The 22936-nt window shown below is 41.8% G+C and overlaps 1 protein-coding gene across 1 annotated transcript in view; it reads right to left on the reverse strand.

The window, feature by feature from the left end:
• The window catches only part of LOC126203025 (cytochrome P450 6j1-like), a 60982-nt gene that overhangs the window by 4903 nt on the left and 33143 nt on the right, over positions 1–22936 (reverse strand). Inside the window, exons 4-7 of the mRNA XM_049937264.1 lie at positions 15494–15753; positions 14338–14449; positions 12488–12706; positions 2318–2569 (exon numbers count right to left, since the gene is read on the reverse strand). Coding sequence (XP_049793221.1) covers positions 2318–2569; positions 12488–12706; positions 14338–14449; positions 15494–15753 — 843 coding nt within the window. The remainder of the gene's footprint in view (positions 1–2317; positions 2570–12487; positions 12707–14337; positions 14450–15493; positions 15754–22936) is intronic.

Consider the following 22936-nt stretch of genomic DNA (forward strand, 5'->3'; position numbering starts at 1 on the left):
TAAAATTGATACAGCGTATCAACAGAGTGGGGGAAGACAAACTAGTGAAAAAGTAGTCAGTACCACATCAACAGGAAAGAGAGATGTAGGACGACTGAGGAATGAGTGGCTCTGCCGTCCGCTGTGGCCGAGCGGTTCTAGGCGATTCAGTCCGGAACCGCGCTGCTGCTACGGTCGCAGGTTCGAACCCTGCCTCGGGCATGAATGTGTGTGATGTCCTTATGTTAGTTAGGTTTAACTAGTTCCAAGTCTAGGGGACTGTCGACCGCAGATGTTAAGTCCCATAGTGTTCAGAGCCATTTGAACTGAATGGCTCTAGTGAAGACGGAACAGGCTGTAAGCAGCAGAAGAAGTAGATTATGACGACCTTCTATGTCTGTTTCATCGTGTGACGTCCTTAATGAAGTATGCTGCACCTGGTAACTTAGTGATCTGGCGATGATTCCACTTAATGACCCAAGAAAGTTTCCGGAAATAACTCATTATGCGCGTAACTTGTTATGCGAGTGACGGAAGTACAGTACTGATCCGTGTATCGACTCGTGCTACACCTTGTGTTTAAATTGCATTGGTTTCCCTTTTCTTCCCCTGACATGTTTGTTTGATATGTTGTCTGTCATTAAGTGGCTGCTTGGTTGTCTTTTCTCTCTTCTATCTATATCTGCGTTTTTGCGTCCGGGAAACTGCTATGGAGGAAGTGAGATCTCTGACCGGTGGTAACTTCGTGTGGTGGCGCGGAAGTAGGGGGTGCGCTCAGAGAGTCTGGTGGACACGGGAGGGCAGTGTGGCTCGCCAACTCGGACGAGGCGTGGTCGGTTGTACCGAGTCGCCACCTGATGTATGCGGGTCGAGTTGATGGAAGAGCTCCCCGCGTGTTGGTTGTACACAGAATCGCCCCACGAGTAGTTGCTGTTCATTTCGCCTTGGTGGGACGGTAACAAGCTTCTTTAAATCCTCTGTTTCAACACTGGAGTATAAAAAGGAGACACCTAACATGAAGGAGCGGTCACTACCCGTCAACGTTGCAAAGAAGACGTGAACTCCGGTGACAGAGCGTGTTGTCGCGTGACCGTGGCGTGTTGGGTACGCTGGCGACGCGTGCGCGGTCGGATGTGTGGATCCTTGCCATCGGAGGTCGTGTACTGCATGTTCGAGCATAATTGCAAGTTAAGTTAGTGGGAGGTTTAATCATTAAGTAATAATTTTGTGTAACCAGTGTCTCTTCTGTCTTGTGGCCACCGGCGATCGGGTTTCCTGTCCCCGGCACCGGTGTAATTGAAGACAGTGATCTTTCCTCCTCCTCTCGTTACTGCCCGATGGGAGGTGTAGTTTTGGTAGTTTAATTGTTTCGCTATTCTGTCGTGTGTTATGAGTAAATTCATGCTTCTTGTTGGTTGATCATGTGGTCGCTCATTCAGGACTGTATGGTGTAATGTTTCCTTGCACGAGGTTATCTCTAATTCTGTCAGCAAGTTAAGCCATCTTATTACAAGTTTTCTCTGGCTAAAAGTCGGTGCAGTGACCAGCTGAGAGTGGCAATTGTGTTTACGGGCGTATTTAAATTGGTCAGTATTCTACCTAGCCTGAGCATCCCTGAGTGAGTGATTTGTGGCCGCCTTACACGTCCGTCATATTTGATATGTTCTAATGATATTACAGGACATTTTTATTTAAAAACTTTTAAATTCCTGCATTCCTTTACTGCCAGTAATCGTTTGTTTGCTGAGACCTTTCATTTTTTTTTTAATGGTGGTGTTGGTAACTTCACTACCTCACCGTACCTTATTAACAAAGTTCTGTATTTACTTTAGTAGCCTGTTTACTAATGTTCTTCAAAAATTTTAAACTGTTGTATTGCTATAAATTTCTTGATTGCCGTTAGCGGCGTGTTTTGAAAGGCTGTTATTGCTGTACTTCTAGCTTCTGTGTTTAAAAAAAAAATTAAAATTGTGGTATTGCTATAAATTTCTTGATTGCAGTTAGCGGCGTGTTTTGAAAGGCTGTTATTGCCATACTGTTAGCTTCTGTGTGTTTTTTTTTTTTTTAATTTTAAACTGTTGTATTGCTATAAATGACTTATTGCCGTTTATAAAAGAAATTTTAAAATTGTTGTATTGCTATAAATTACTAGATTGCCGTTAGCGGCGTGTTTAAAAGGCTGTTTATTGTCGTACTGCTAGTTTCTGTAAGATATGAATAAAACATTTGTGTGTGAAAAATCTCAACTCGACAGTAAACTACTAGAAATTTGGCCTCGTTTCCCAACTTGTGGTGTGGTTTGTGGTAACCGTAACCACGGTGTGTGTCAAGTACTTACCAATGCACTGCCTGGGCCCGTCGCCAAAGGGCATGTAGGTGTAGTTGGGCCGCCCCTTGGAGTTCTCCTCGCTGAACCTGTCTGGCATGAAGCGGTGCGGCTGCTGCCAGTACTTGGGGTCGTAGTGCAGGCCCAGCACCGAGACCACCACCCCAGTGTCCTTGGGCAGCACCACGGACGTGCCGGGGATCTGGTAGTCGCGCGTCGAGCGCCGGTCCAGGAAGTTGACCACGGGGTACATGCGGAGGGCCTCTGCGTGCAGCACACGGAAGGGAGTCCATCAGCACAACTGTGGTACAATTCTGTCCAATCCCGCCTCCTTTTCGTAGATATGTTCATATGTAATCTAACAGACACAGCGTGCTTCAACATACACTACTGGCCATTAAAATTGTTACATCAAGAAGAAATGCAGATGATAAACGGGTATTCATTGGACAAATATATTATACTAAAACTGACATGTGATTACATTTTCACGCAATTTGGGTGCATAGATCCTGAGAAATCAGTACCCAGAACAACCACCTCCGGCCGTAATAACGGCCTTCATACGTCTGGGCATTGAGTCAAACAGAGCTAGGATGGCGTGTACAGGTACAGCTGCCCATGCAGCTTCAACACGATACCACAGTTCATCAAGAGTAGTGATTGGTGTATTCTGTCGAACCAGTTGCTCGGCCACCATTGGCCAGACGTTTTCAGTTGGTGAGAGATCAGAGAATGTGCTGGCCAGGGCAGCAGCCGAACATTTTCTGTATCCAGAAAGGCCTCTACAGTACCTGCAACATGCGGTCGTGCATTGTTGTTGTTGTTGTTGTGGTCTTCAGTCCTGAGACTGGTTTGATGCAGCTCTCCATGCTACTCTATCCTGTGCAAGCTTCTTCATCTCCCAGTACCTACTGCAACCTACATCCTTCTGAATCTGCTTAGTGTATGCATCTCTTGGTCTCCCCCTACGATTTTTACCCTGCACGCTGCCCTCCAATACTAAATTGGTGATCCCTTGATGCCTCAGAACATGTCCTACCAACCGATCCCTTCTTCTAGTCAAGTTGTGCCACAAACTCCTCTTCTCCCCAATCCTGTTCAGTACCTCCTCATTAGTTATGTGATCTACCCATCTAATCTTCAGCATTCTTCTGTAGCACCACATTTCGAAAGCTTCTATTCTCTTCTTGTCCAAACTATTTATCGTCCATGTTTCACTTCCATACATGGCTACACTCCATACAAATACTTTCAGAAAAGACTTCCTGACACTTAAATCTATACTCGATGTTAACAAATTTCTCTTCTTCAGAAACGCTTTCCTTGCCATTGCCAGTCTACATTTTATATCCTCTCTACTTCGACCATCATCAGTTATTTTGCTCCCCAAATAGCAAAACTCCTTTACTACTTTAAGTGTCTCATTTCCTAATCTAATACCCTCAACATCACCCGACTTAATTCGACTACATTCCATTATCCTCGTTTTGCTTTTGTTGATGTTCATCTTATATCCTTCCTTCAAGACACCATCCATTCCATTCAATTGCTCTTCCAAGTCCTTTGCTGTCTCTGACAGAATTACAATGTCATCGGCGAACCTCAAAGTTTTTATTTCTTCTCCATGGATTTTAATACCTACTCCGAATTTTTCTTTTGTTTCCTTTACTGCTTGCTCAATATACAGATTGAATAACATCGGGGAGAGGCTACAACCCTGTCTTACTCCCTTCCCAACCACGGCTTCCCTTTCATGTCCCTCGACCCTTATAACTGCCATCTGGTTTCTGTACAAATTGTAAATAGCCTTTCGCTCCCTGTATTTTACCCCTGCCACCTTTAGAATTTGAAAGAGAGTATTCCAGTCAACATTGTCAAAAGCTTTCTCTAAGTCTACAAATGCTAGAAACGTAGGTTTGCCTTTCCTTAATCTTTCTTCTAAGATAAGTCGTAAGGTCAGTATTGCCTCACGTGTCCCAGTATTTCTACGGAATCCAAACTGATCTTCCCCGAGGTCGGCTTCTACTAGTTTTTCCATTCGTCTGTAAAGAATTCGTGTTAGTATTTTGCAGCTGTGGCTTATTAAACTGATTGTTCGGTAATTCTCACATCTGTCAACACCTGCTTTCTTTGGGATTGGAATTATTATATTCTTCTTGAAGTCTGAGGGTATTTCGCCTGTTTCATACATCTTGCTCACCAGATGGTAGAGTTTTGTCAGGACTGGCTCTCCCAAGGCCATCAGTAGTTCCAATGGAATGTTGTCTACTCCGGGGGCCTTGTTTCGACTCAGGTCTTTCAGTGCTCTGTCAAACTCTTCACGCAGTATCGTATCTCCCATTTCATCTTCATCTACATCCTCTTCCATTTCCATAATATTGTCCTCAAGTACATCGCCCTTGTATAGACCCTCTATATACTCCTTCCACCTTTCTGCTTTCCCTTCTTTGCTTAGAACTGGGTTTCCATCTGAGCTCTTGATGTTCATACAAGTGGTTCTCTTATCTCCAAAGGTCTCTTTAATTTTCCTGTAGGCAGTATCTATCTTACCCCTAGTAAGATAAGCCTCTACATCCTTACATTTGTCCTCTAGCCATCCCTGCTTAGCCATTTTGCACTTCCTGTCGATCTCATTTTTGACACGTTTGTATTCCTTTTTGCCTACTTCATTTACTGCATTTTTATATTTTCTCCTTTCATCAATTAAATTCAATATTTCTTCTGTTACCCAAGGATTTCTACTAGCCCTCGTCTTTTTACCTACTTGATCCTCTGCTGCCTTCACTACTTCATCCCTCAAAGCTACCCATTCTTCTTCTACTGTATTTCTTTCCCCCATTCCTGTCAATTGTTCCCTTATGCCCTCCCTGAAACTCTGTACAACCTCTGGTTCTTTCAGTTTATCCAGGTCCCATCTCCTTAAATTCCCACCTTTTTGCAGTTTCTTCAGTTTTAATCTACAGGTCATAACCAATAGATTGTGGTCAGAGTCCACATCTGCCCCTGGAAATGTCTTACAATTTAAAACCTGGTTCCTAAATCTCTGTCTTACCATTATATAATCAATCTGATACCTTTTAGTATCTCCAGGGTTCTTCCATGTATACAACCTTCTATCATGATTCTTAAACCAAGTGTTAGCTATGATTAAATTGTGCTCTGTGCAAAATTCTACCAGGCGGCTTCCTCTTTCATTTCTTAGCCCCAATCCATATTCACCTACTACGTTTCCTTCTCTCCCTTTTCCTACACTCGAATTCCAGTCACCCATAACTATTAAATTTTCGTCTCCCTTCACAATCTGAATAATTTCTTTTATTTCATCATACATTTCTTCAATTTCTTCGTCATCTGCAGAGCTAGTTGGCATATAAACTTGTACTACTGTAGTAGGTGTGGGCTTCGTATCTATCTTGGCCACAATAATGCGTTCTCTAAGCTGTTTGTAGTAGCTTACCCGCGTTCCTATTTTCCTATTCATTATTAAACCTACTCCTGCATTAACCCTATTTGACTTTGTGTTTATAACCCTGTAGTCACCTGACCAGAAGTCTTGTTCCTCCTGCCACCGAACTTCACTAATTCCCACTATATCTAACTTTAACCTATCCATTTCCCTTTTCAAATTTTCTAACCTACCTACCCGATTAAGGGATCTGACATTCCATGCTCCGATCCGTAGAACGCCAGTTTTCTTTCTCCTGATAACGACATCCTCTTGAGTAGTCCCCGCCCGGAGATCCGAATGGGGGACTATTTTACCTCCGGAATATTTTACCCAAGAGGACGCCATCATCATTTAATCATACAGTAAAGCTGCATGCCCTCGGGAAAAATTACGGCCGTAGTTTCCCCTTGCTTTCAGCCGTTCGCAGTACCAGCACAGCAAGGCCGTTTTGGTTATTGTTACAAGGCCAGATCAGTCAATCATCCAGACTGTTGCCCTTGCAACTACTGAAAAGGCTGCTGCCCCTCTTCAGGAACCACACGTTTGTCTGGCCTCTCAACAGATACCCCTCCGTTGTGGTTGTACCTACGGTACGGCTATCTGTATCGATGAGGCACGCAAGCCTCCCCACCAACGGCAAGGTCCATGGTTCATGGGGGGGGGGGGGGGGTCGTGCATTATCCTGCTGAAATGTAGGGTTTCGCGGGGATCGAATGAAGGGAGAGCCACGGATTTTAACACATCTGAAATGTAATGTCCACTGTTCAAAGTGCCGTCAATGCGAACAAGAGGTGACCGAGACGTGTAACCAATGGCACCCCATACCATCACGCCAGGTGATACGCCAGTATGGCGATGACGAATACACGCTTCCAATGTGCGTTCACGGCGATGTCGCCAAACACGGATGCGACCATCACGATGCCGTAAACAGAACCTGGATTCATCCGAAAAAATGACGTTTTGCCATTCGTGTACCCAGGTTCGTCGTTGAGTACACCATCGCAGGCACTCCTGTCTGTGATTCAGCGTCAAGGGTAACCGCAGTCATGGTCTCCGAGCTGATAGTCCATGCTGCTGCAAACGTCATCGAACTGTTTGTGCAGATGGTTGTTGTCTTGCAAACGTCCCCATCTGTTAACTCAGGGATCGAGACGTGGCTGCGCGATCCGTTACAGCCATGCGGATAAGATGCCTGTCATCTCGACTGCTAGTGATACGAGGCCGTTGGGGACCAGCACGGCGTTCCGTATTAGCCTCCTGAACCCACCGATTCCATATTCTGCTAACAGGGATCTCGACCAACGCGAGCAGCAATGTCGCGATACGATAAACCGCAATCGCGATAGATTACAATTCGACCTTTATCAAAGTCGGAAACGAGATGGTACGCATTTGTCCTCCTTACACGAGGCACCACAACAACGTTTCACTAGGCAACGCCGGTCAACTGCTGTTTGTGTATGAGAAATCTATTGGAAATTTTCCTCATGTCAGCACGTTGTAGGTGTCGCCACCGGCGCCAACCTTGTGTGAATGCTCTGAAAAGCTAATCATTTGCATATCACAGCATCTTCTTCCTGTCGGTTAAATTTCGCGTCAGTAGCACACCATCTTCGTGGTGTAGCAATTTTAATGGCCAGTAGTGTATAATTGCTTCAAAGTATCCGTCTCTTTTCGTATAAGTTAGTTCACTTTTAGGCTACCTTGTTTAGTCCTCTAGTGAGATTAAAGTTTTCGCTTCAAGTTTCCTTTTTCGAAATTACTAACATTACTAACATCTGTCGGAAGTCACAATCAGCTCTCATTCGCAGTGACGTAACACATTTTTGTGGGGGATAGCTAAAAGGAACATACCATCTAAGTCGGTATGAAAGCACTGCATAACTTAATTTTTGACACTTTCTTTAAAAAGCACTCAGAAGCAGTTAGGGTAGCCCAGTCGAAGGAAAAACTTGTTGCATCTTGAAAATTATGTTATATGATTATTATTAATATTGGTATAAATATTATTATTATTCACGTTTGGGTGCTACTGGACAACAGGGGTTTCCTTTTAGCATTTCTTCTCGCCTATATTACTGTCATTATCTCAGAATGTAATCTTTTCCGCTCGCCAGACCAAGCTTTTCGCTTGTCTTAGGTCCTACTGCCAGACCAACTACCCAAACGTTGAATTTATTCTGCTATAGCCAGTTGTGTGGCTTCTGATTGCTTTAGGTTTTTTCTAACTTCACCAACATTTTATTGTTACAGTTTTACCTTTACTGCGCCTTCCGTAGATTTCCACAACCTATCTAATCAATTTTCTTGGTTCCATTCTTTTAATATGCCCATGCAATTTTAGCCTTTTATATATCAGAATTAATATTGGTATGGTTTTCAATTTTTTTACTTGGTCTTGACCTGTATGTAATCTCTTCAGTAGTCTATAATTTGCACCTAAAATTTCCTTGATTACTTTTCTTTCTCTTTTATCGTGTTCTTCAATGTCCATCTTCCTGTTTCAAACTAGTATTTCAGTCCCATAAAGACATTCTCATTTGATGACTCAGTTTGGCGTATTTTGCGATGCATTTTTTGTTATAGATGTCTTTCGTAATCCTGAAAGTTGTTTACACTAAGTGATCACAAATTTCCTAACCAATCTTTTCCACGTTTCGTCCCTGACTGGTTTCGTCTAAATATTTGAAATGAGAAGTTCTCTCGATTTTTACGTATTTAGTTTTTATAGTTATTGTTCCCAGGCAGCTGCATTTACTTTTTTCAGTTGATATTTGGAGTCCTACTATCCGTGCTGTTCATTCCAGAATTTCTGTTGTTTTTGCACTACTTGCACTGACACAAAATCACCAGACAGTCTGCAAAAGCTAAGCGTTCTAATACCAGGTCTTTTATTTTGGTTCGTTCGTCAATTTCAAACTCATATTTTAGGTTTCGGCACTGTTAGATTACTTTTTATAACACACCGTTGAAATGTAGTGGTAGAGTCCATCACCTACTCTCACTCCTGATTCAGTTTCAAAATTTTCCGAAATTTCTCTCCTGAATTCTAACTTAGTGTTTGAATCATATAGTGTTTCACTAACAACTGCAACGGTTTTCAGGTCAAGACCTTCTTTCTCAGAATTTGGGAGAGAGAGTTACAAGCTATTGTTCCTTCCCAGATTTTACAAAACTTATGACTCCATTTACTTACTTATTATAAATATGTTGATGCTAGAGAATTAGTTTCAGAACTAAAGGTTGTTCTAGGCAAAACCTATCTGGTATGAAACATGCTTGATATTCGCCAATTTTGCAGCCAGGTAGCAACTATACTCGGTCCAGGGGACGTTGATGCAGAATGTTGTACGTGACAGGGAGAATGGAAATCCCCCTATAAATCGTAACATTCATTCTGTCTTCCTCTTTATATAGCGACTATATTAAAGGGGTTCTTCACTCATATGGAATTTTCTCAGTTTGCCAAATTTCTTTTAAGGAATGCGGGTTATCTGGTTACAGAAGACATGCAACAGTTGTCTTCTGGGTTTTAGGGTAACTTGTGGTGTACACCTTTCTGTGGGTTGAGGGCAATTTAGAAGTTTCATAAATGTATTTGTGAAGTTTCTGTAGTTTTCTTGGCCTGTCCGTTTTCCTTCTTGAAGCAGCGATCTTGGGATGGTATCCATTTAGCTTTGTTCTAAAAGTTTTTATAAGAAGACCTCGTATTGTTTGTTTGGAGATGTTCTTTAGTTTCACGGAGTTGACTGCTCTCGTATGTTTTTTTTTTTTTTGTTTTTGTCTGTTTAACTCTGAAGCTTCTTTTCATCTATCCAGGAGCATGCCAAGTTCTGATTTGTTAGTTTTCCATGTTTTGAATTTCTCATGTCACGATTTTACTGCCTGCTCACAATCCCCATTCCAACGAAGGATGCCTTTTCGCCTTGTAAATGAATTTTTTTTTTATTTTTTAGTTACTTTGATAAACTTGCGTTTGAGTCACAAACTGTCCGTTGCGTGGAAACATATAAATGGTTCAACTTTCTCTCAGAGCCTTGTTTAAATTTGCGGCAGCTGTCCGAGTCTTTATAGCCTCTGGTTATGGCTTCAGGATTAGAAGACGAAACGCCAGGCACAGAAATGTGCCCTTAAAATGAAATTCATCAAGGACACTACGTACCCGTCACCAACATCATATGGTGGCATGTGAGGCGTAAAGGTAAATGTACCGCTTAGTTGTAATTAAACTGAGGGCTGCAGTGGAGGCTGTGCATTGCACGGCGCTAAAACGTCGTAGATATATTCGTGCGCCCGCAGAGTATGCTGAAAAAAATTATAGTTCTACTTTCTACCAACTGGTGAAAATGTAGCGCTGGAAACAGTCAGAAAAATATGGTGTGGGTGCAGGAAAAGGTGAGGAAGGGTCAAACACATGATGACGGTGGTTCTAGCATGTTTATTAGGATGTGGTTATAAGTTACTACATGTGTTCAATATGTTTTCCCGACTCAGCAACATGCTGCATCCGTAACAAGGCATGGTCGACAGTTATTCACAGCATATCCAGTGTAATTACAACCATATGTCGTCGTATGCTATCCTTCAGATCAGGAAGAATCCGAATACATCCCGGATAGAGACCATATTTCAGCTATTCCAACAACCAAGAGGCGCGAGGATTTAGGTCGGGAGATCTTAAAACTGCCTAGAGATGATGCGGTCGTTACCGAAGGTTTCTCGAAGCAAATTTTGCACCTAGCAAGCGAAATGTGGTGTCATCCTATCCTGCATGGGAATAGTTGTGTGGACACAGTTGAGTTCATACAAAGCTGGAATCACGTTGTAATGTCTCTTGCAGCGGTCTCTCCGCGATATTTTCAGAAATTTTATAAATTATATAACTCGGTACTTATCTCGAAATATCTCTTCTTATCTTACCGATTCCTAAACTTTAATATACGATGATTATCAATGCAAAGTAGTTTCAAGCCCTATTATTCCTTGGAGCGTGCATTTACTCCATGGAATAGCTTCTCTGCTATCTATGTTTTCTCTTATGAAAAGCATGATTCAGATCTTGCCGATTAGACGTGAAAGAACGAAGATGTATATGTGTATTGTTGAGCTAGTCGCCATCTTGATGAGATTCTGTATGAGAAGGACTTAAATACATGAACTAAACTAAAGTAAGTGTGTTCGCGTATTATTTAACTGATTATTATTGACAGTGTCTGCTTACTACGCTGTGTTGCACGGGATCGGTGGGGAACGTCTGATTTACAGTGGACGAACCTGCCGTTTTGTACGCTCAAGATATCCAGTTTATTACTTTCAATAAATGGGCTAACACGGTCTTACCAGCAGATCTCTGGTCTTCCCCATGTGATCACCGAAAGTTAATAATTATTACAAATGTTTTCAGGAGATCGACACACAATTTTCGTCGCATCTAGCCTTCGAAATTGCTTCACTGCCGTATAGAATTTAAGTTAAGCTCAATTTAATCAGGATAGAACAGTATTGAACTGTGTGAATGTGATAAGCCTGCTTTGTGAATGAAAATTCCCTTAATATACGCATGTTTTTTACTATCCTGATCAGTGAAGCTAAATCAGGCCGGTGTGAGAGAGGTTTTTAAATTTCAGATCCCACAAAAATATTAAAACGTGTTGCACAAGGAGATCCTTATAATGTGCAGATATCAATGTACACCTAACAGGGACATGAGATACCTTCTCCTCGAAGGAAAACGGACCGAAAATGAAGGAGCTTATGAAACCCCATCACACAGTCACTTAACTTTAGTGCACTGGATTCTCCTGCACAACTTGTGGTGGAGAAGAACCTCATATGCGACCATTCTGTGCATTTACGTTAGAGTTCAGAGTAAAATGTGCCTCGTCCGTCCAAAGAATTTTCCCAGGCCACGTGTCATCCATTTCCATGAGTGCCAAAAAACGAAAGGTGAAGTCTTTGTAGCATATCTGGGGGCTGCATTTGGCGCACATTCTGAATCCTGTAGCGATATCGGTGTGAAATGCGTCGCAAAATTTTTCGAACAGGTGATTGCTGGAGAGACAATTTCCGTGATGCAGCTTGAGCACTGGCTGCAGAATCTGAGGCTTCAACAACTTCATCAACAACTGTCATGGAAATGGGCCGCCTCTCTCTTCCTGCTGCACTACCTAATTCACTTGTTTCTTCAGATTTCTTGATCACATTCTTTGGCCCATTTATTGACATGGAGCCTCTTCGCAGCTGTCTCTGTCGGCGATATTCCAGAAATGTAGCGCTGCTATTGCCAGCTTTCTTTACGAGAAGTGCAGTGTCTTTCTTCTCAACAGTCACTGCGTTTTGTACAGTAAACCTCAACCTTCCTAACACTTTACACCAACAGTCACTTCACAAAAGAAATCAACACATGCCGCCAAGATACAAACAGTGTATTGACTCCAAAACAGGAAACATTTCACATTTACAACGCCATGTTTTCACCTGGTGGCAAGACGTGGAACTACTATTTCTTCAGCGTACTCTGGCAGTGCATCGATTAACGAGCATACCTACGATGCCTCAGCACCCTGCGATGTATACATCCCGCACTGCAGCAGTCGGAACAATGTCAATTTAATTATAATTACCCAGTGGATGTTGTGTGGTGATTTGTAAGTGTATATTTGTAGCTACAGATTTGTGTGTTTCCTTCTAGCTCTAGAGGATAAAAGAATAAATGACGAGACACTCACCGTTGACGGTGTTTATGAGGTCGGTCATCTCCGCGACCGCTTCATACGTGATGCCGCCATGCTTGGCGGCCACCTCCTTCACCTGCTGACGGATGCGCTGCTGCAGCTCCTGGTTCAGGGCCAGCTCGTACAGTGTGAACATCATGGTCGAGGCGGAGGTCTCGAAGCCAGCCGACAGGAAGCTCAGCACCTGCGCCACAACGTCCCTCTGGTCGAATTCTGGCCACAAAAAGAAACAAACGTTCTACGTCTCCACTGTCTCTCACTGAACAAATTATTTCACCTGCTTTATTTGTAATGACCTTTCGTAATGGCCAATAATACTCCTTCATTAACATCACCGAAACGTCCGATGTGCCGAGAAAAGTGGCACAGCGGTTAGCACACTGGAGTCACATTTGGAAAGACTTCAGTTGAAATCCCCATAGAGCCGCCACAGTTCGTTTTTCCGTGATTTTCCTGAACAAGTCGAGGTAAATGCCAGGGTGGTTCCTTCATAAAGGATGGCCGCTTTCTTTTCTCATCATGGAGGGTGACACACAGGAGTTAGTATATTTTCATTTGGCTGTTATAAGTTTTTACGTATAGTGCACCAATATAACAAATAACCAAAACGAATATTTCGTTGTTTAATCGACATAAACTTCAAAATGACTACCGACCGTATCCTATATTCATTAATGAGTGAATAAAATTTTCCACCGTCTCACTGTAACACCTGTTGTCTGTTGAACAGAAGGACGTGTAGCTAGGACCCCACCAACAAATTCCTCTTCCGAGCTTACAGGGGTTTCGTGTAACAACGGCTTGAAGTAACCCCTCCGTAACACACAGAGTTGCAAAGCTAATGAAGTGTAACGATCACGTAATGTTCAAAAAATGGCTCTGAGCACTATGGGACTTAACATCTGAGGTCATCAGTCCCCTAGAACTTAGAACTACTTAAACCTAACTAACGTAAGGACATCACACACATCCATGCCCGAGGCAGGATTCGAACCTGCAACCATAGCAGTCGTGAGGTTCAGGACTGCAGCGCCTAGAACGTAATGTTGATGGTTGGGAAGTTACATGGTCAGCTTCGGTTTATTTGGAGAATTCTAGAAAAGCCAAGGCAGTGTGAAAGCAACAAGATGCTTCATCGTCAATATGTACTGCCAGGTAATGAAATGCAGTGACAGTAACATACATGAGTAAATGTCAGCCAGCCACTGTTCGATTCGCCTCGTTGTAAAAGGTAATACTGAGGAAAGTGAAGCTGAGAGTATCAAAAAATCCAGTAGAACTATAGAACTTCTGAAAGCTTAGTTTGTGGATGACGGACATTACATATTTTTTGTTCAAAAACTTCACGGTAAGGTATTATGTAACTTTTAAAAAGTAACCGTTGTCACGGACCAAAGCAGATTATTCATGCGGAAGTAAAAACAGCTATGAGGTACATTAATTATGTAACCCATTTGTCTTTCAACTGACTGCACACTGAGGTACATTATTCCAATTCGTGTAATCGCAACTTGATGCATAAAAGACTTATATTTAATTACTGTATATAAGCTCTCCAGTTTAAAAAGCATAATAAATCTATGATCCCAAATGATTTACGTATAGTGCTATTAACGAAGGACACCAGATTAAATAACTTGCCAGATTGGGGCTGAAAAATTGTTCAAAGCTATATACCAGCAAACTGATAGGTCACCAAAAGATAAAGAATGGCAAGGTCATCGCATACCTGTACATTAGTTTTCCTACACATGAGAATTTCAAGGCGCTAAACAGGAATTTCCAACATTGTTTTCCGTATATAGCAGAAGTGGCACACTGTGTTGTGTCAGGAGAGTACGTACTGAATTCCTGACCAGTCTCGTCCACCATGCGCTTCGACTCGTCAAGGACGCGCATCAGCAGGTCGATGCTGTCTTCTCGCACAACGCCGTTTTTCTTGCGGTAGTCCATTGTCTGCAAACAGAGACAGAAAAAGCTCAGAAAGCGGACATGGTAACGTCACACCATACAGTGGCTATAAACGAAACAGCACCTGTCTGAAATCTCTCTGCTTTTACCAGTTCACACCTGGGGAGTCAGCTGCTCAAGAAAAGATTTATGAAATTTCGATGCGAAGCTAAATCGAAATCGGCAAAATTTTTGGAGCGTTTCAGTTGTGATGCATTTAAGCTCAAATATGTGTATTAAGAACCCTTTGACACGGTGGGTCTAAATCAGTTCACTTATTAAAAATAACTTTGTGTAAATCGATTTCTACTCCTTTCATTTGATATGAATTGAACAATGCTGTACTTAATTAAGGAAAAGCATAAATGTTAATTTTGTAAAGTTTTTATCAACAGAGTTTTCACTAAATTTTGTAATAGTCATGTACATCTGCGAAAAGTGAATTTAAATAATTTCGAGGCCAGTTATCTAAATGCTCAGACTCTTTGCTTACAACTGTAATATCTCTGTTTCTCTGTCTCTTACTTGCCGGGACGAAAAGTTTATTAGGACTCTTTGTCGAGTCAGTTGTAACAGAAATGTTTTTGCATTCCTAGGAAGTTGTGTTTCTGTGAAATTTGGTTAATTACTGTGGAAGAGTTTGCTTGTTTACTATGAAAAATGCAGGAGGAAAGAACTTAAAAAATCCCCCGTTATTTAGGAACAGGCGCTATCTTTATAAACGAAACTGAACTTTGTAGAGTGTCTATTCAAAGTGGAAAAGCCTGTGAAATACAATCATAAGCGGAGGATATCAACGAAGACAAGTACCAGATTTTATAGTTAATCAATGTGAATATGGTTACTATCAATTACACAAAATGACAAATATCTACATAGTTAATACGTCATCGAAGATACCTTCACTATTGAGATAGCATGTCAAACAGTGTAACTGTGAAATTCGTATGCTGATTACGTAATACCTTCATTTCTCGCATAACATTTTATAATAGAATTTAGATGCTGGGCAGTCGAAGACTTGTAATAACTCATTTTTTGAAGCCATACCTCTTGAGTGGTCTTGGAAAGGAAATCCTCGAGCTGCTTATTGAAGACGTTGACGTTCAGTTTCTCGAACAGCTTGGGCGCCAGGAAGCTCATAGACTGGGCCAGACGGCCCACCAAGTCGTCTCGAAGCATCCTAGTTAGGCTCTGCCGTATGGGAGCCTTAGGGTCCTGCAGGGCGCCGCCCTTCACGCCCAGAAACGTGGAACAAACCACGTCAGTCGTATAGCACACCATTAGGTCGTGCACATCCACGTTGCTGTCTGCAACAACAAGTTTTAATCTTCAGTCTGAAGACTGGTCTGATGCATTTCTCCACATAATTATATCCTATGCAAGCACCTCTGTACAACTACTGCTACCGACAACGACTTGAACAATCTTTCTGTGATCGACCCTTGATCTTCCTCACAATTTTTCTTCACACACTTTCCTTAATTGCCAAATTCACTATTCCTTCAGGCCTCAGGATGTGTCCTATCAACTGATACATTCTTTTAAGTTTTGCTATTTTTTCATATTCGATTCAGTATCTTTTCGTTAGTTACTAGAGTTGCACCCTGTGAGGTAACGGGCGAGTTGTGGTGCCCTGAAAATATTCTAAGTTCGGAGTTGGCGTAGCCACGCGGGCTGCTCGGCAGGGGGAACGCATGGTGCCGGACAAGTGGGGTACCCCAGCGTGTGGTCCAGGGTGAGCACGTGGCTGGAACTGCCATGTTGACGCTGTGTCGATGAAGGAGACATGCTGGGAGTCCCAAAGATGGTGGACTTTGTGAAATCTTAATGGCAGACATTTCACAGTTCGTATGGAAATTAATAGTAGCCAGATGAATCATGATACCTCAAAAAGAAACATGTACATTACCATTATTTGCATGACAAATCTGATGACGTAATCAGATTTTCAATATCTTTATTAGTTTAAAGTTTTGTATCTGATGATAAATTATACAAGTAACACCCAGCAACGAATTTCCAAAATCTAAACGGTTCATCCGATTTTGTCGATCGACGTGTGTCTGGAAAGCTATTAGTGTAAACCTGAATTAGTATAAATTACAGGCATGTTACTTGAATAGTACAAGAGTTATTGGAGGTCAAAGTGGCCGATTACTATCGATCGCGTCAGGCCATAAGTACTCCACAGTTACAGGAAAAAACGGTAGCAGCATGCTTATAAATATATTTATTCGTCTATGTCTTCGTTTATATCTGATATATACTATTCATGAAGAGATTGGTTAAATATTTACTGTGTTTTAGAAAGCACAGAGACATTACGCTACTGGCCTACCTTTTGTTTCTATTCCTTTGATATATGTTTATTTTCTTTGTTTATGTGTTTAATAATGTGTGTTACTGCGTGTTTATGGTTCAGCCATAGAAATATTTATTTAATTTCAAATTATTTAAATGTAAATCCAGTATTTCGAATGTGTTGCGTTATGTTTGTGCGTGTGCATTGACTTGGAGAGAGGGCGGGAGCGCTCTAGCCAATCACAGCGATCGTTCCAAAAAGGACACGTGGAGAGACAGTGCAGGAGAGGACACCGAGGGAGTTCTGAACGGTGTGACGCAAGGGACAGTCGCAAAGGACACTGGGAGTTCTGAACAGTGTGGTGCGAGGGACAGTCGCACAGGACAGGAGAGAGTCCTGCACGGTACGGAGCGATGGACGCACTAGCGCAGAGAGTGCTGCAGTGACGGTCGGTGGCAGGAACTACTGGCAGAGTTGACAAGTTTGAGTGTGGTTGCGGGAGATAGAAATATTTCGTAGTGCCGACTTGTGCAGTTGTGAGACTTCCATGGTTTCTGCAGTGAAGACGTTATGCGTTATGTTGTTGTTCATAATTAATTACGTTATGTGGGAATCTATTGTTTCCCTGTTACTCGCTGTTACTCAACTTATATTTTATTTAATTGCTGGACACCAATAAGTGTTTGCAGTAATAAACGGCATTCTTAAAGGTGCTTCTGCTATCGTACTCATCATTTAAAGTCGTTAAAAATAGTACTTGCAGATTTTATTTAATTGCAATTTTTCACTTACAAATTGCTAAGTTACATTCAAAATTCGCAATTGCCGAGTGATAGGAACCATCGGGCATTCTATTCATGTGTGTGTTCATATTGTATACTGTAGACTCAGCAGTGTCTGGCGTGCAATGCGGCAACTACGTATCCCAGCCCCTAGACAACGAAACCAGCCAAAACTTTTAATATTTCAACTCTGAGTCTGAGGGTACGTAGGTTGAGGGCCAACACCTCATTTATTAATCGAAAGCCCGCAACCCTACCTAAACTACAATTCCACTGTTCTGTTACACTACATAAATGACGTAGTGAGTCGTTGGATTACCGGTAGTATTGGTAGCACTTTTAGGAAAAGAAATATAAATTAATGTGAATGAATGTGTAAAAGAGAAATTGGAAGTTGACGACTTCTCTTTGATTTTTGTTTGTTTGGTTGTCTGTTTTGCACAAAATCAGAACCACATCTCATTCATTGTTAGTCTATAGCGTATTTCATATACTTACCGAAAATAAATTGCCTTTTACAAGTAACAAAAACTATTTGATCGCATAATTTCTGCAGTTTCATGTAACCAAAGCAGTTACTTTTGATGCAAGTAGAGTTTACGTGCACTAACATATATAATTTATTTTGTACTCAATAGAACCTTCTTCATCATGATCAAAGCAGGAGATTGCTCTTATTACTGATAAATGCGAAATGTATTTATGAATAACAGGAACATACATTCGACGAATTATTGAACCAATGTGTGATACACTTTTGTTTTTCGTATTTTTTTACTTTTATCTTTTTGTTGAGGAAATTGCGTTTTCTATTGCTATATGATAAATCTATGTTGCATTGCTTTCTTTATTTTTAACACAACATCCCTTTGTTTCAGCGTACAAAGCAACAGTTTTCGAATGAAACCTAAATTAAACAGCGAATATTTTACTTTCGTTATAAACACTGTTTACTTTTAAGTAATAGACAGTAGGATAACTATGTAGCACAAAAATGTTTCGCAGTTAGCCGACCCTTTGTATATCTTCACTCCGTTTCTAGACCGTTCGACGCTTTCGGTTTTTAGGGGAATCTAGTAAGACATTGATTCCGTATGTGATGAAGGCAATCGTTTATGGGGTAACGCCCGATATTTATGCAACACACAGAACGTTCAGGAATTGCGGGTATGACATTTACTGACCAAAGCTACCAGGAACAGGTTGACGCTCCTTTCTCATTTTCCTTACGTTTTACTTTCTTACACAGCATTTTGCATCTTTTCCCGCTTTCTTTGCGTGTGTGCTTCCATTTTACTAAATTTGTCCACATTCGTTTCTTTCAATGTGTGTCAGGGCGCTGATGACCTCGACGTTGAGCGCCCATAAGCCCCAACACAGACACACACACACACACACACACACACACACACACACACACACACACACACACGCACACACACACACACACACACACACTACGCTTACTAATGATAGCCTACGTTGGCCTACGGTAGTTTTCCAACTCTATTAGTTACCCTTCTAATCTTCAACTTTCTTCTGTTCTATAACATAATAAATGCTTACTTCTCTTCTTGACTGAACTCTTTCTCATTGCAACAAGATAATAAAGCAATATCCGGTAAGTACACTTCTAAAATGTCAATTCACACGTTCCTCTTGCCACACAATAAGAGTCCGCCGTGTTGCTTAGGCTGCGTAAACTCGCTAGCCCTTCCTTGGTGCTTCAAGTTTTACAGAAGCGAAGGCAGTTCCATATCTGAGCGTGAAAGGGCGTACGTTGTTACACGAATCCTCCAGATAAAAGCCGAAGCGTTCACTCACAAGTATCCTTTCATACTGGGAATATTGCCTCACCGACAAAGTGATTTAAAGGAGAAAAGTCAGGGAAAGGCAACAAAAAAAAAGTTATTCGAAAAATTTGTCATCAGTGTTTAAAAAGGTTCCTTGCTTTTTTTTTTAAAAAAAAACTCATTATTAATAGCGAAATTTGCGAAATCGTATTCAATCAGAGAAATGCATTACCCACAGGCATAGAAGTTATTAGTATTACGCTGGGGTCTCATGTACGAGCCGGGATGTAATCAACTCCATTGCATAACACAATTTCGAGAACAATAGACGACATGGTTTTTAATGTGGAAATATCAAATTTTGCAAAAATGGGTTCAGTACAAGAAATACACTCTGAGGTAAACTCATAGAATAGCGACATGCACAAATACAGATGGCGATAGTATCACGACCACAACATATAAAAGGACAGTGCATTGGCGGAGCTCTCACTTCCACTCAGGTGATTCACGCAAGAAGGTTTCAGACGTGATTATGGCCGTACGACGAGAATTAACAGACTTTGAATGCGGAATGGTAGTTGCAGCTAGACGCACGGGACATTCCATTTCGTAAATCGTTGTGGAATCCAGCACCCCAAGATCCACAGTGTCACGAGTGTGCCGAGAATACCAAATTTCAGCCACTGCCTCTTACCACGGACAGTGCAGAAGCCAACAGCCTTCACTTAACGACCGAGAGCCGTGCGTTTGCGTAGAGTTGTCAGTGCTACCGGACATTTTTCGAGCAAAACCTAAATTAATAACCACAGAAATCAATGTGGGACATACTACTGACGTATCCGTTAGGACAGTGCGGCGAAATGTCGCTTTAATGGGCGATGTCAGTAGACGACCGTCGGAAGTGCCTTAACTAACAGCAAGACATCGCCTACAGCGCCTCTTCCAGGCTTCTGACTATATTGGTTGGACTCAAGACGGCTGGTAAAGGTGGCCCGTGTGATGACCTCAACCCACACAAACGAAAAAATGGCTGACATCGAAATAAGTGTCCAAGGTATAGAAAAGCAACTGGAATCACTCAACAGAGGAAAGTCCACTGGACCTGACGGGATACCAATTCGATTTTACACAGAGTACGCGAAAGAACTTGCCCCCCTTCTAACAGCCGTGTACCGCAAGTCTCTACAGGAACGGAAGGTTCCAAATGATTGGAAAAGAGCACAGGTAGTCCCAGTCTTCAAGAAGGGTCGTCGAGCAGATGCGCAAAACTATACACCTATATCTCTGACGTCGATCTGTTGTAGAATTTTAGAACATGTTTTTTGCTCGAGTATCATGTTTTTGGAAACCCAGAATCTACTATGTAGGAATCAACATGGATTCCGGAAACAGCGATCGTGTGAGACCCAACTAGCTTTATTTGTTCATGAGACCCAGAAAATATTAGATACAGGCTCCCAGGTAGATGATATTTTTCTTGACTTCCGGAAGGCGTTCGATACAGTTCCGCACTGTCGCCTGATAAACAAAGTAAGAGCCTACGGAATATCAGACCAGCTGTGTGGGTGGATTGAAGAGTTTTTAGCAAACAGAACACAGCATGTTGTTATCAATGGAGAGACGTCTACAGACGTTAAAGTAACCTCTGGCGTGCCACAGGGGAGTGTTATGGGACCATTGCTTTTCACAATATATATAAATGACCTAGTAGATAGTGTCGGAAGTTCCATGCGGCTTTTCGCGGATGATGCTGCAGTATACAGAGAAGTTGCAGCATTAGAAAATTGTAGCGAAATGCAGGAAGATCTGCAGCAGATAGGCACTTGGTGCAGGGAGTGGCAACTGTCCCTTAACATAGACAAATGTAATGTATTGCGAATACATAGAAAGAAGGATCCTTTATTGTTTGATTATATGATAGCGGAACAAACACTGGTAGCAGTTACTTCTGTAAAATTGAGAGGCACCCACATGCCTTCCTCATACTGTGGCATCAAGCAGTCAGGCCTGCAAGATGAGTGGTCTCCCAAGCGAGTGGATTCATTCTTATTTATCGAGTAACATGAACTCTAGTACTCACACTTAAGTTACAAGTTATCCTCCTATTTGATTAATACGCAACGGAAACACGCATCTGACTATCAGTAATTTACAGAACTCTGACTGTACACCACGCACTGGCAGTACCACATTTTCTTTCTTTTTTATTTAACGGCTTTTGTCAACACGTGGCCACCGCACTGAATATGAATGTCGCACACATTATAAATTCGGGACATTATGACAACATACAATTCGAAGGAAAAGTCCACCAATATTTTTCTTTTCACTATCTTATTTATTCCGATAAATTCTCTAACCTAAACACACAAATTCTATAACCTACAACAATAACACATGAGAAATTCCGCCCAGTGGGCATGGCTTTACATTGGTGAATCTCTATATTATGGTCTCGTACTTATTTAACGCTACAGTGCACTTTCTGGATAGGATGGTGGATCTTATATTATATCTCACACTTCGACTCTCACAATCATCATCACGAAACTTTCCTCCAGATCGAGCGGTACAGAAGGAACAAGCATAACCCACTAATCTTTTGAAACTACCTTGCCACTCTCCCATGCAAACCACACATACATCACACTACAATATGAAATACAAAACACTAAATAGTCACAACACTATCACTTTCAGCTTTCCCACTACAATTAATATTTATCCCAGTTTCACACGATACTGCCCCACTTCGTAATTCTACTTTCCTACTATGAATTCTGGAGATATATGCACGTCTTCCTGTGCAATGTAAGCCAAGTGGCGTTGCTGGATAGACGGCCGACTCACCTTGCTTCTCTCTCAGAGTTTGAATCTAGCGTCACACGGAATCATATCACGCAAAGTAATATTAAGAACGTATTCATCACACACGCGAGTCCTCAACTGATACTATGGACGAGTACTTCTCTTTATCTTTTGTCTCATACACAGTTTGAGACTCACACAGTACCCACCACGTGGAAGTACTCGTCTCTAATTTCAAGTCCTGCACACGCCATTTCTTAAATATTTCAACTTATGGTACACACGCTATTTCTTAAATATTTCAACTTATTGTACACACGCTAGTAATTCAGCTTAACTTAAGCACACGGAAGTATTTCAACTTATTGCTACACGTGGTTTCATTGTGACCGTTGGTCACTTCCGAAGATTACTACAATCCCATTAATATTACCTGCCTGACATTTAATTCTCCCCACAAAACTTCCTGAAATAGAGAAATTATTATTTCAAACTACTCTTAAATATTCCACATGCATACCATGTCTCCACTCTTTTGTCATTACGGAGCACAACTAAAAAAGGTCTTAACAGCACAAGATCCAGCGGCAGAGTGTTGAAACATGGCTGTTCTCCAGGTTCTCTCACACCTCTGTCGAAGTGGGGGAGCACCTTGCTACTGTATTGGTCAGCCACATTTCAGGCACTCAAAACTCAGGTAAATTTCATCTCTTTGGTCCCACCAAAGGTGGCCAAAGGATCGTCTCAAAGATGATCATATATTCACATTCACTATCTGTGGTTAGCAGACGACCATACATTC

Source organism: Schistocerca nitens, chromosome 9 (assembly GCF_023898315.1).
Source record: "Schistocerca nitens isolate TAMUIC-IGC-003100 chromosome 9, iqSchNite1.1, whole genome shotgun sequence".
In the NCBI taxonomy this organism is placed as follows: Eukaryota; Metazoa; Arthropoda; class Insecta; order Orthoptera; family Acrididae; genus Schistocerca; species Schistocerca nitens.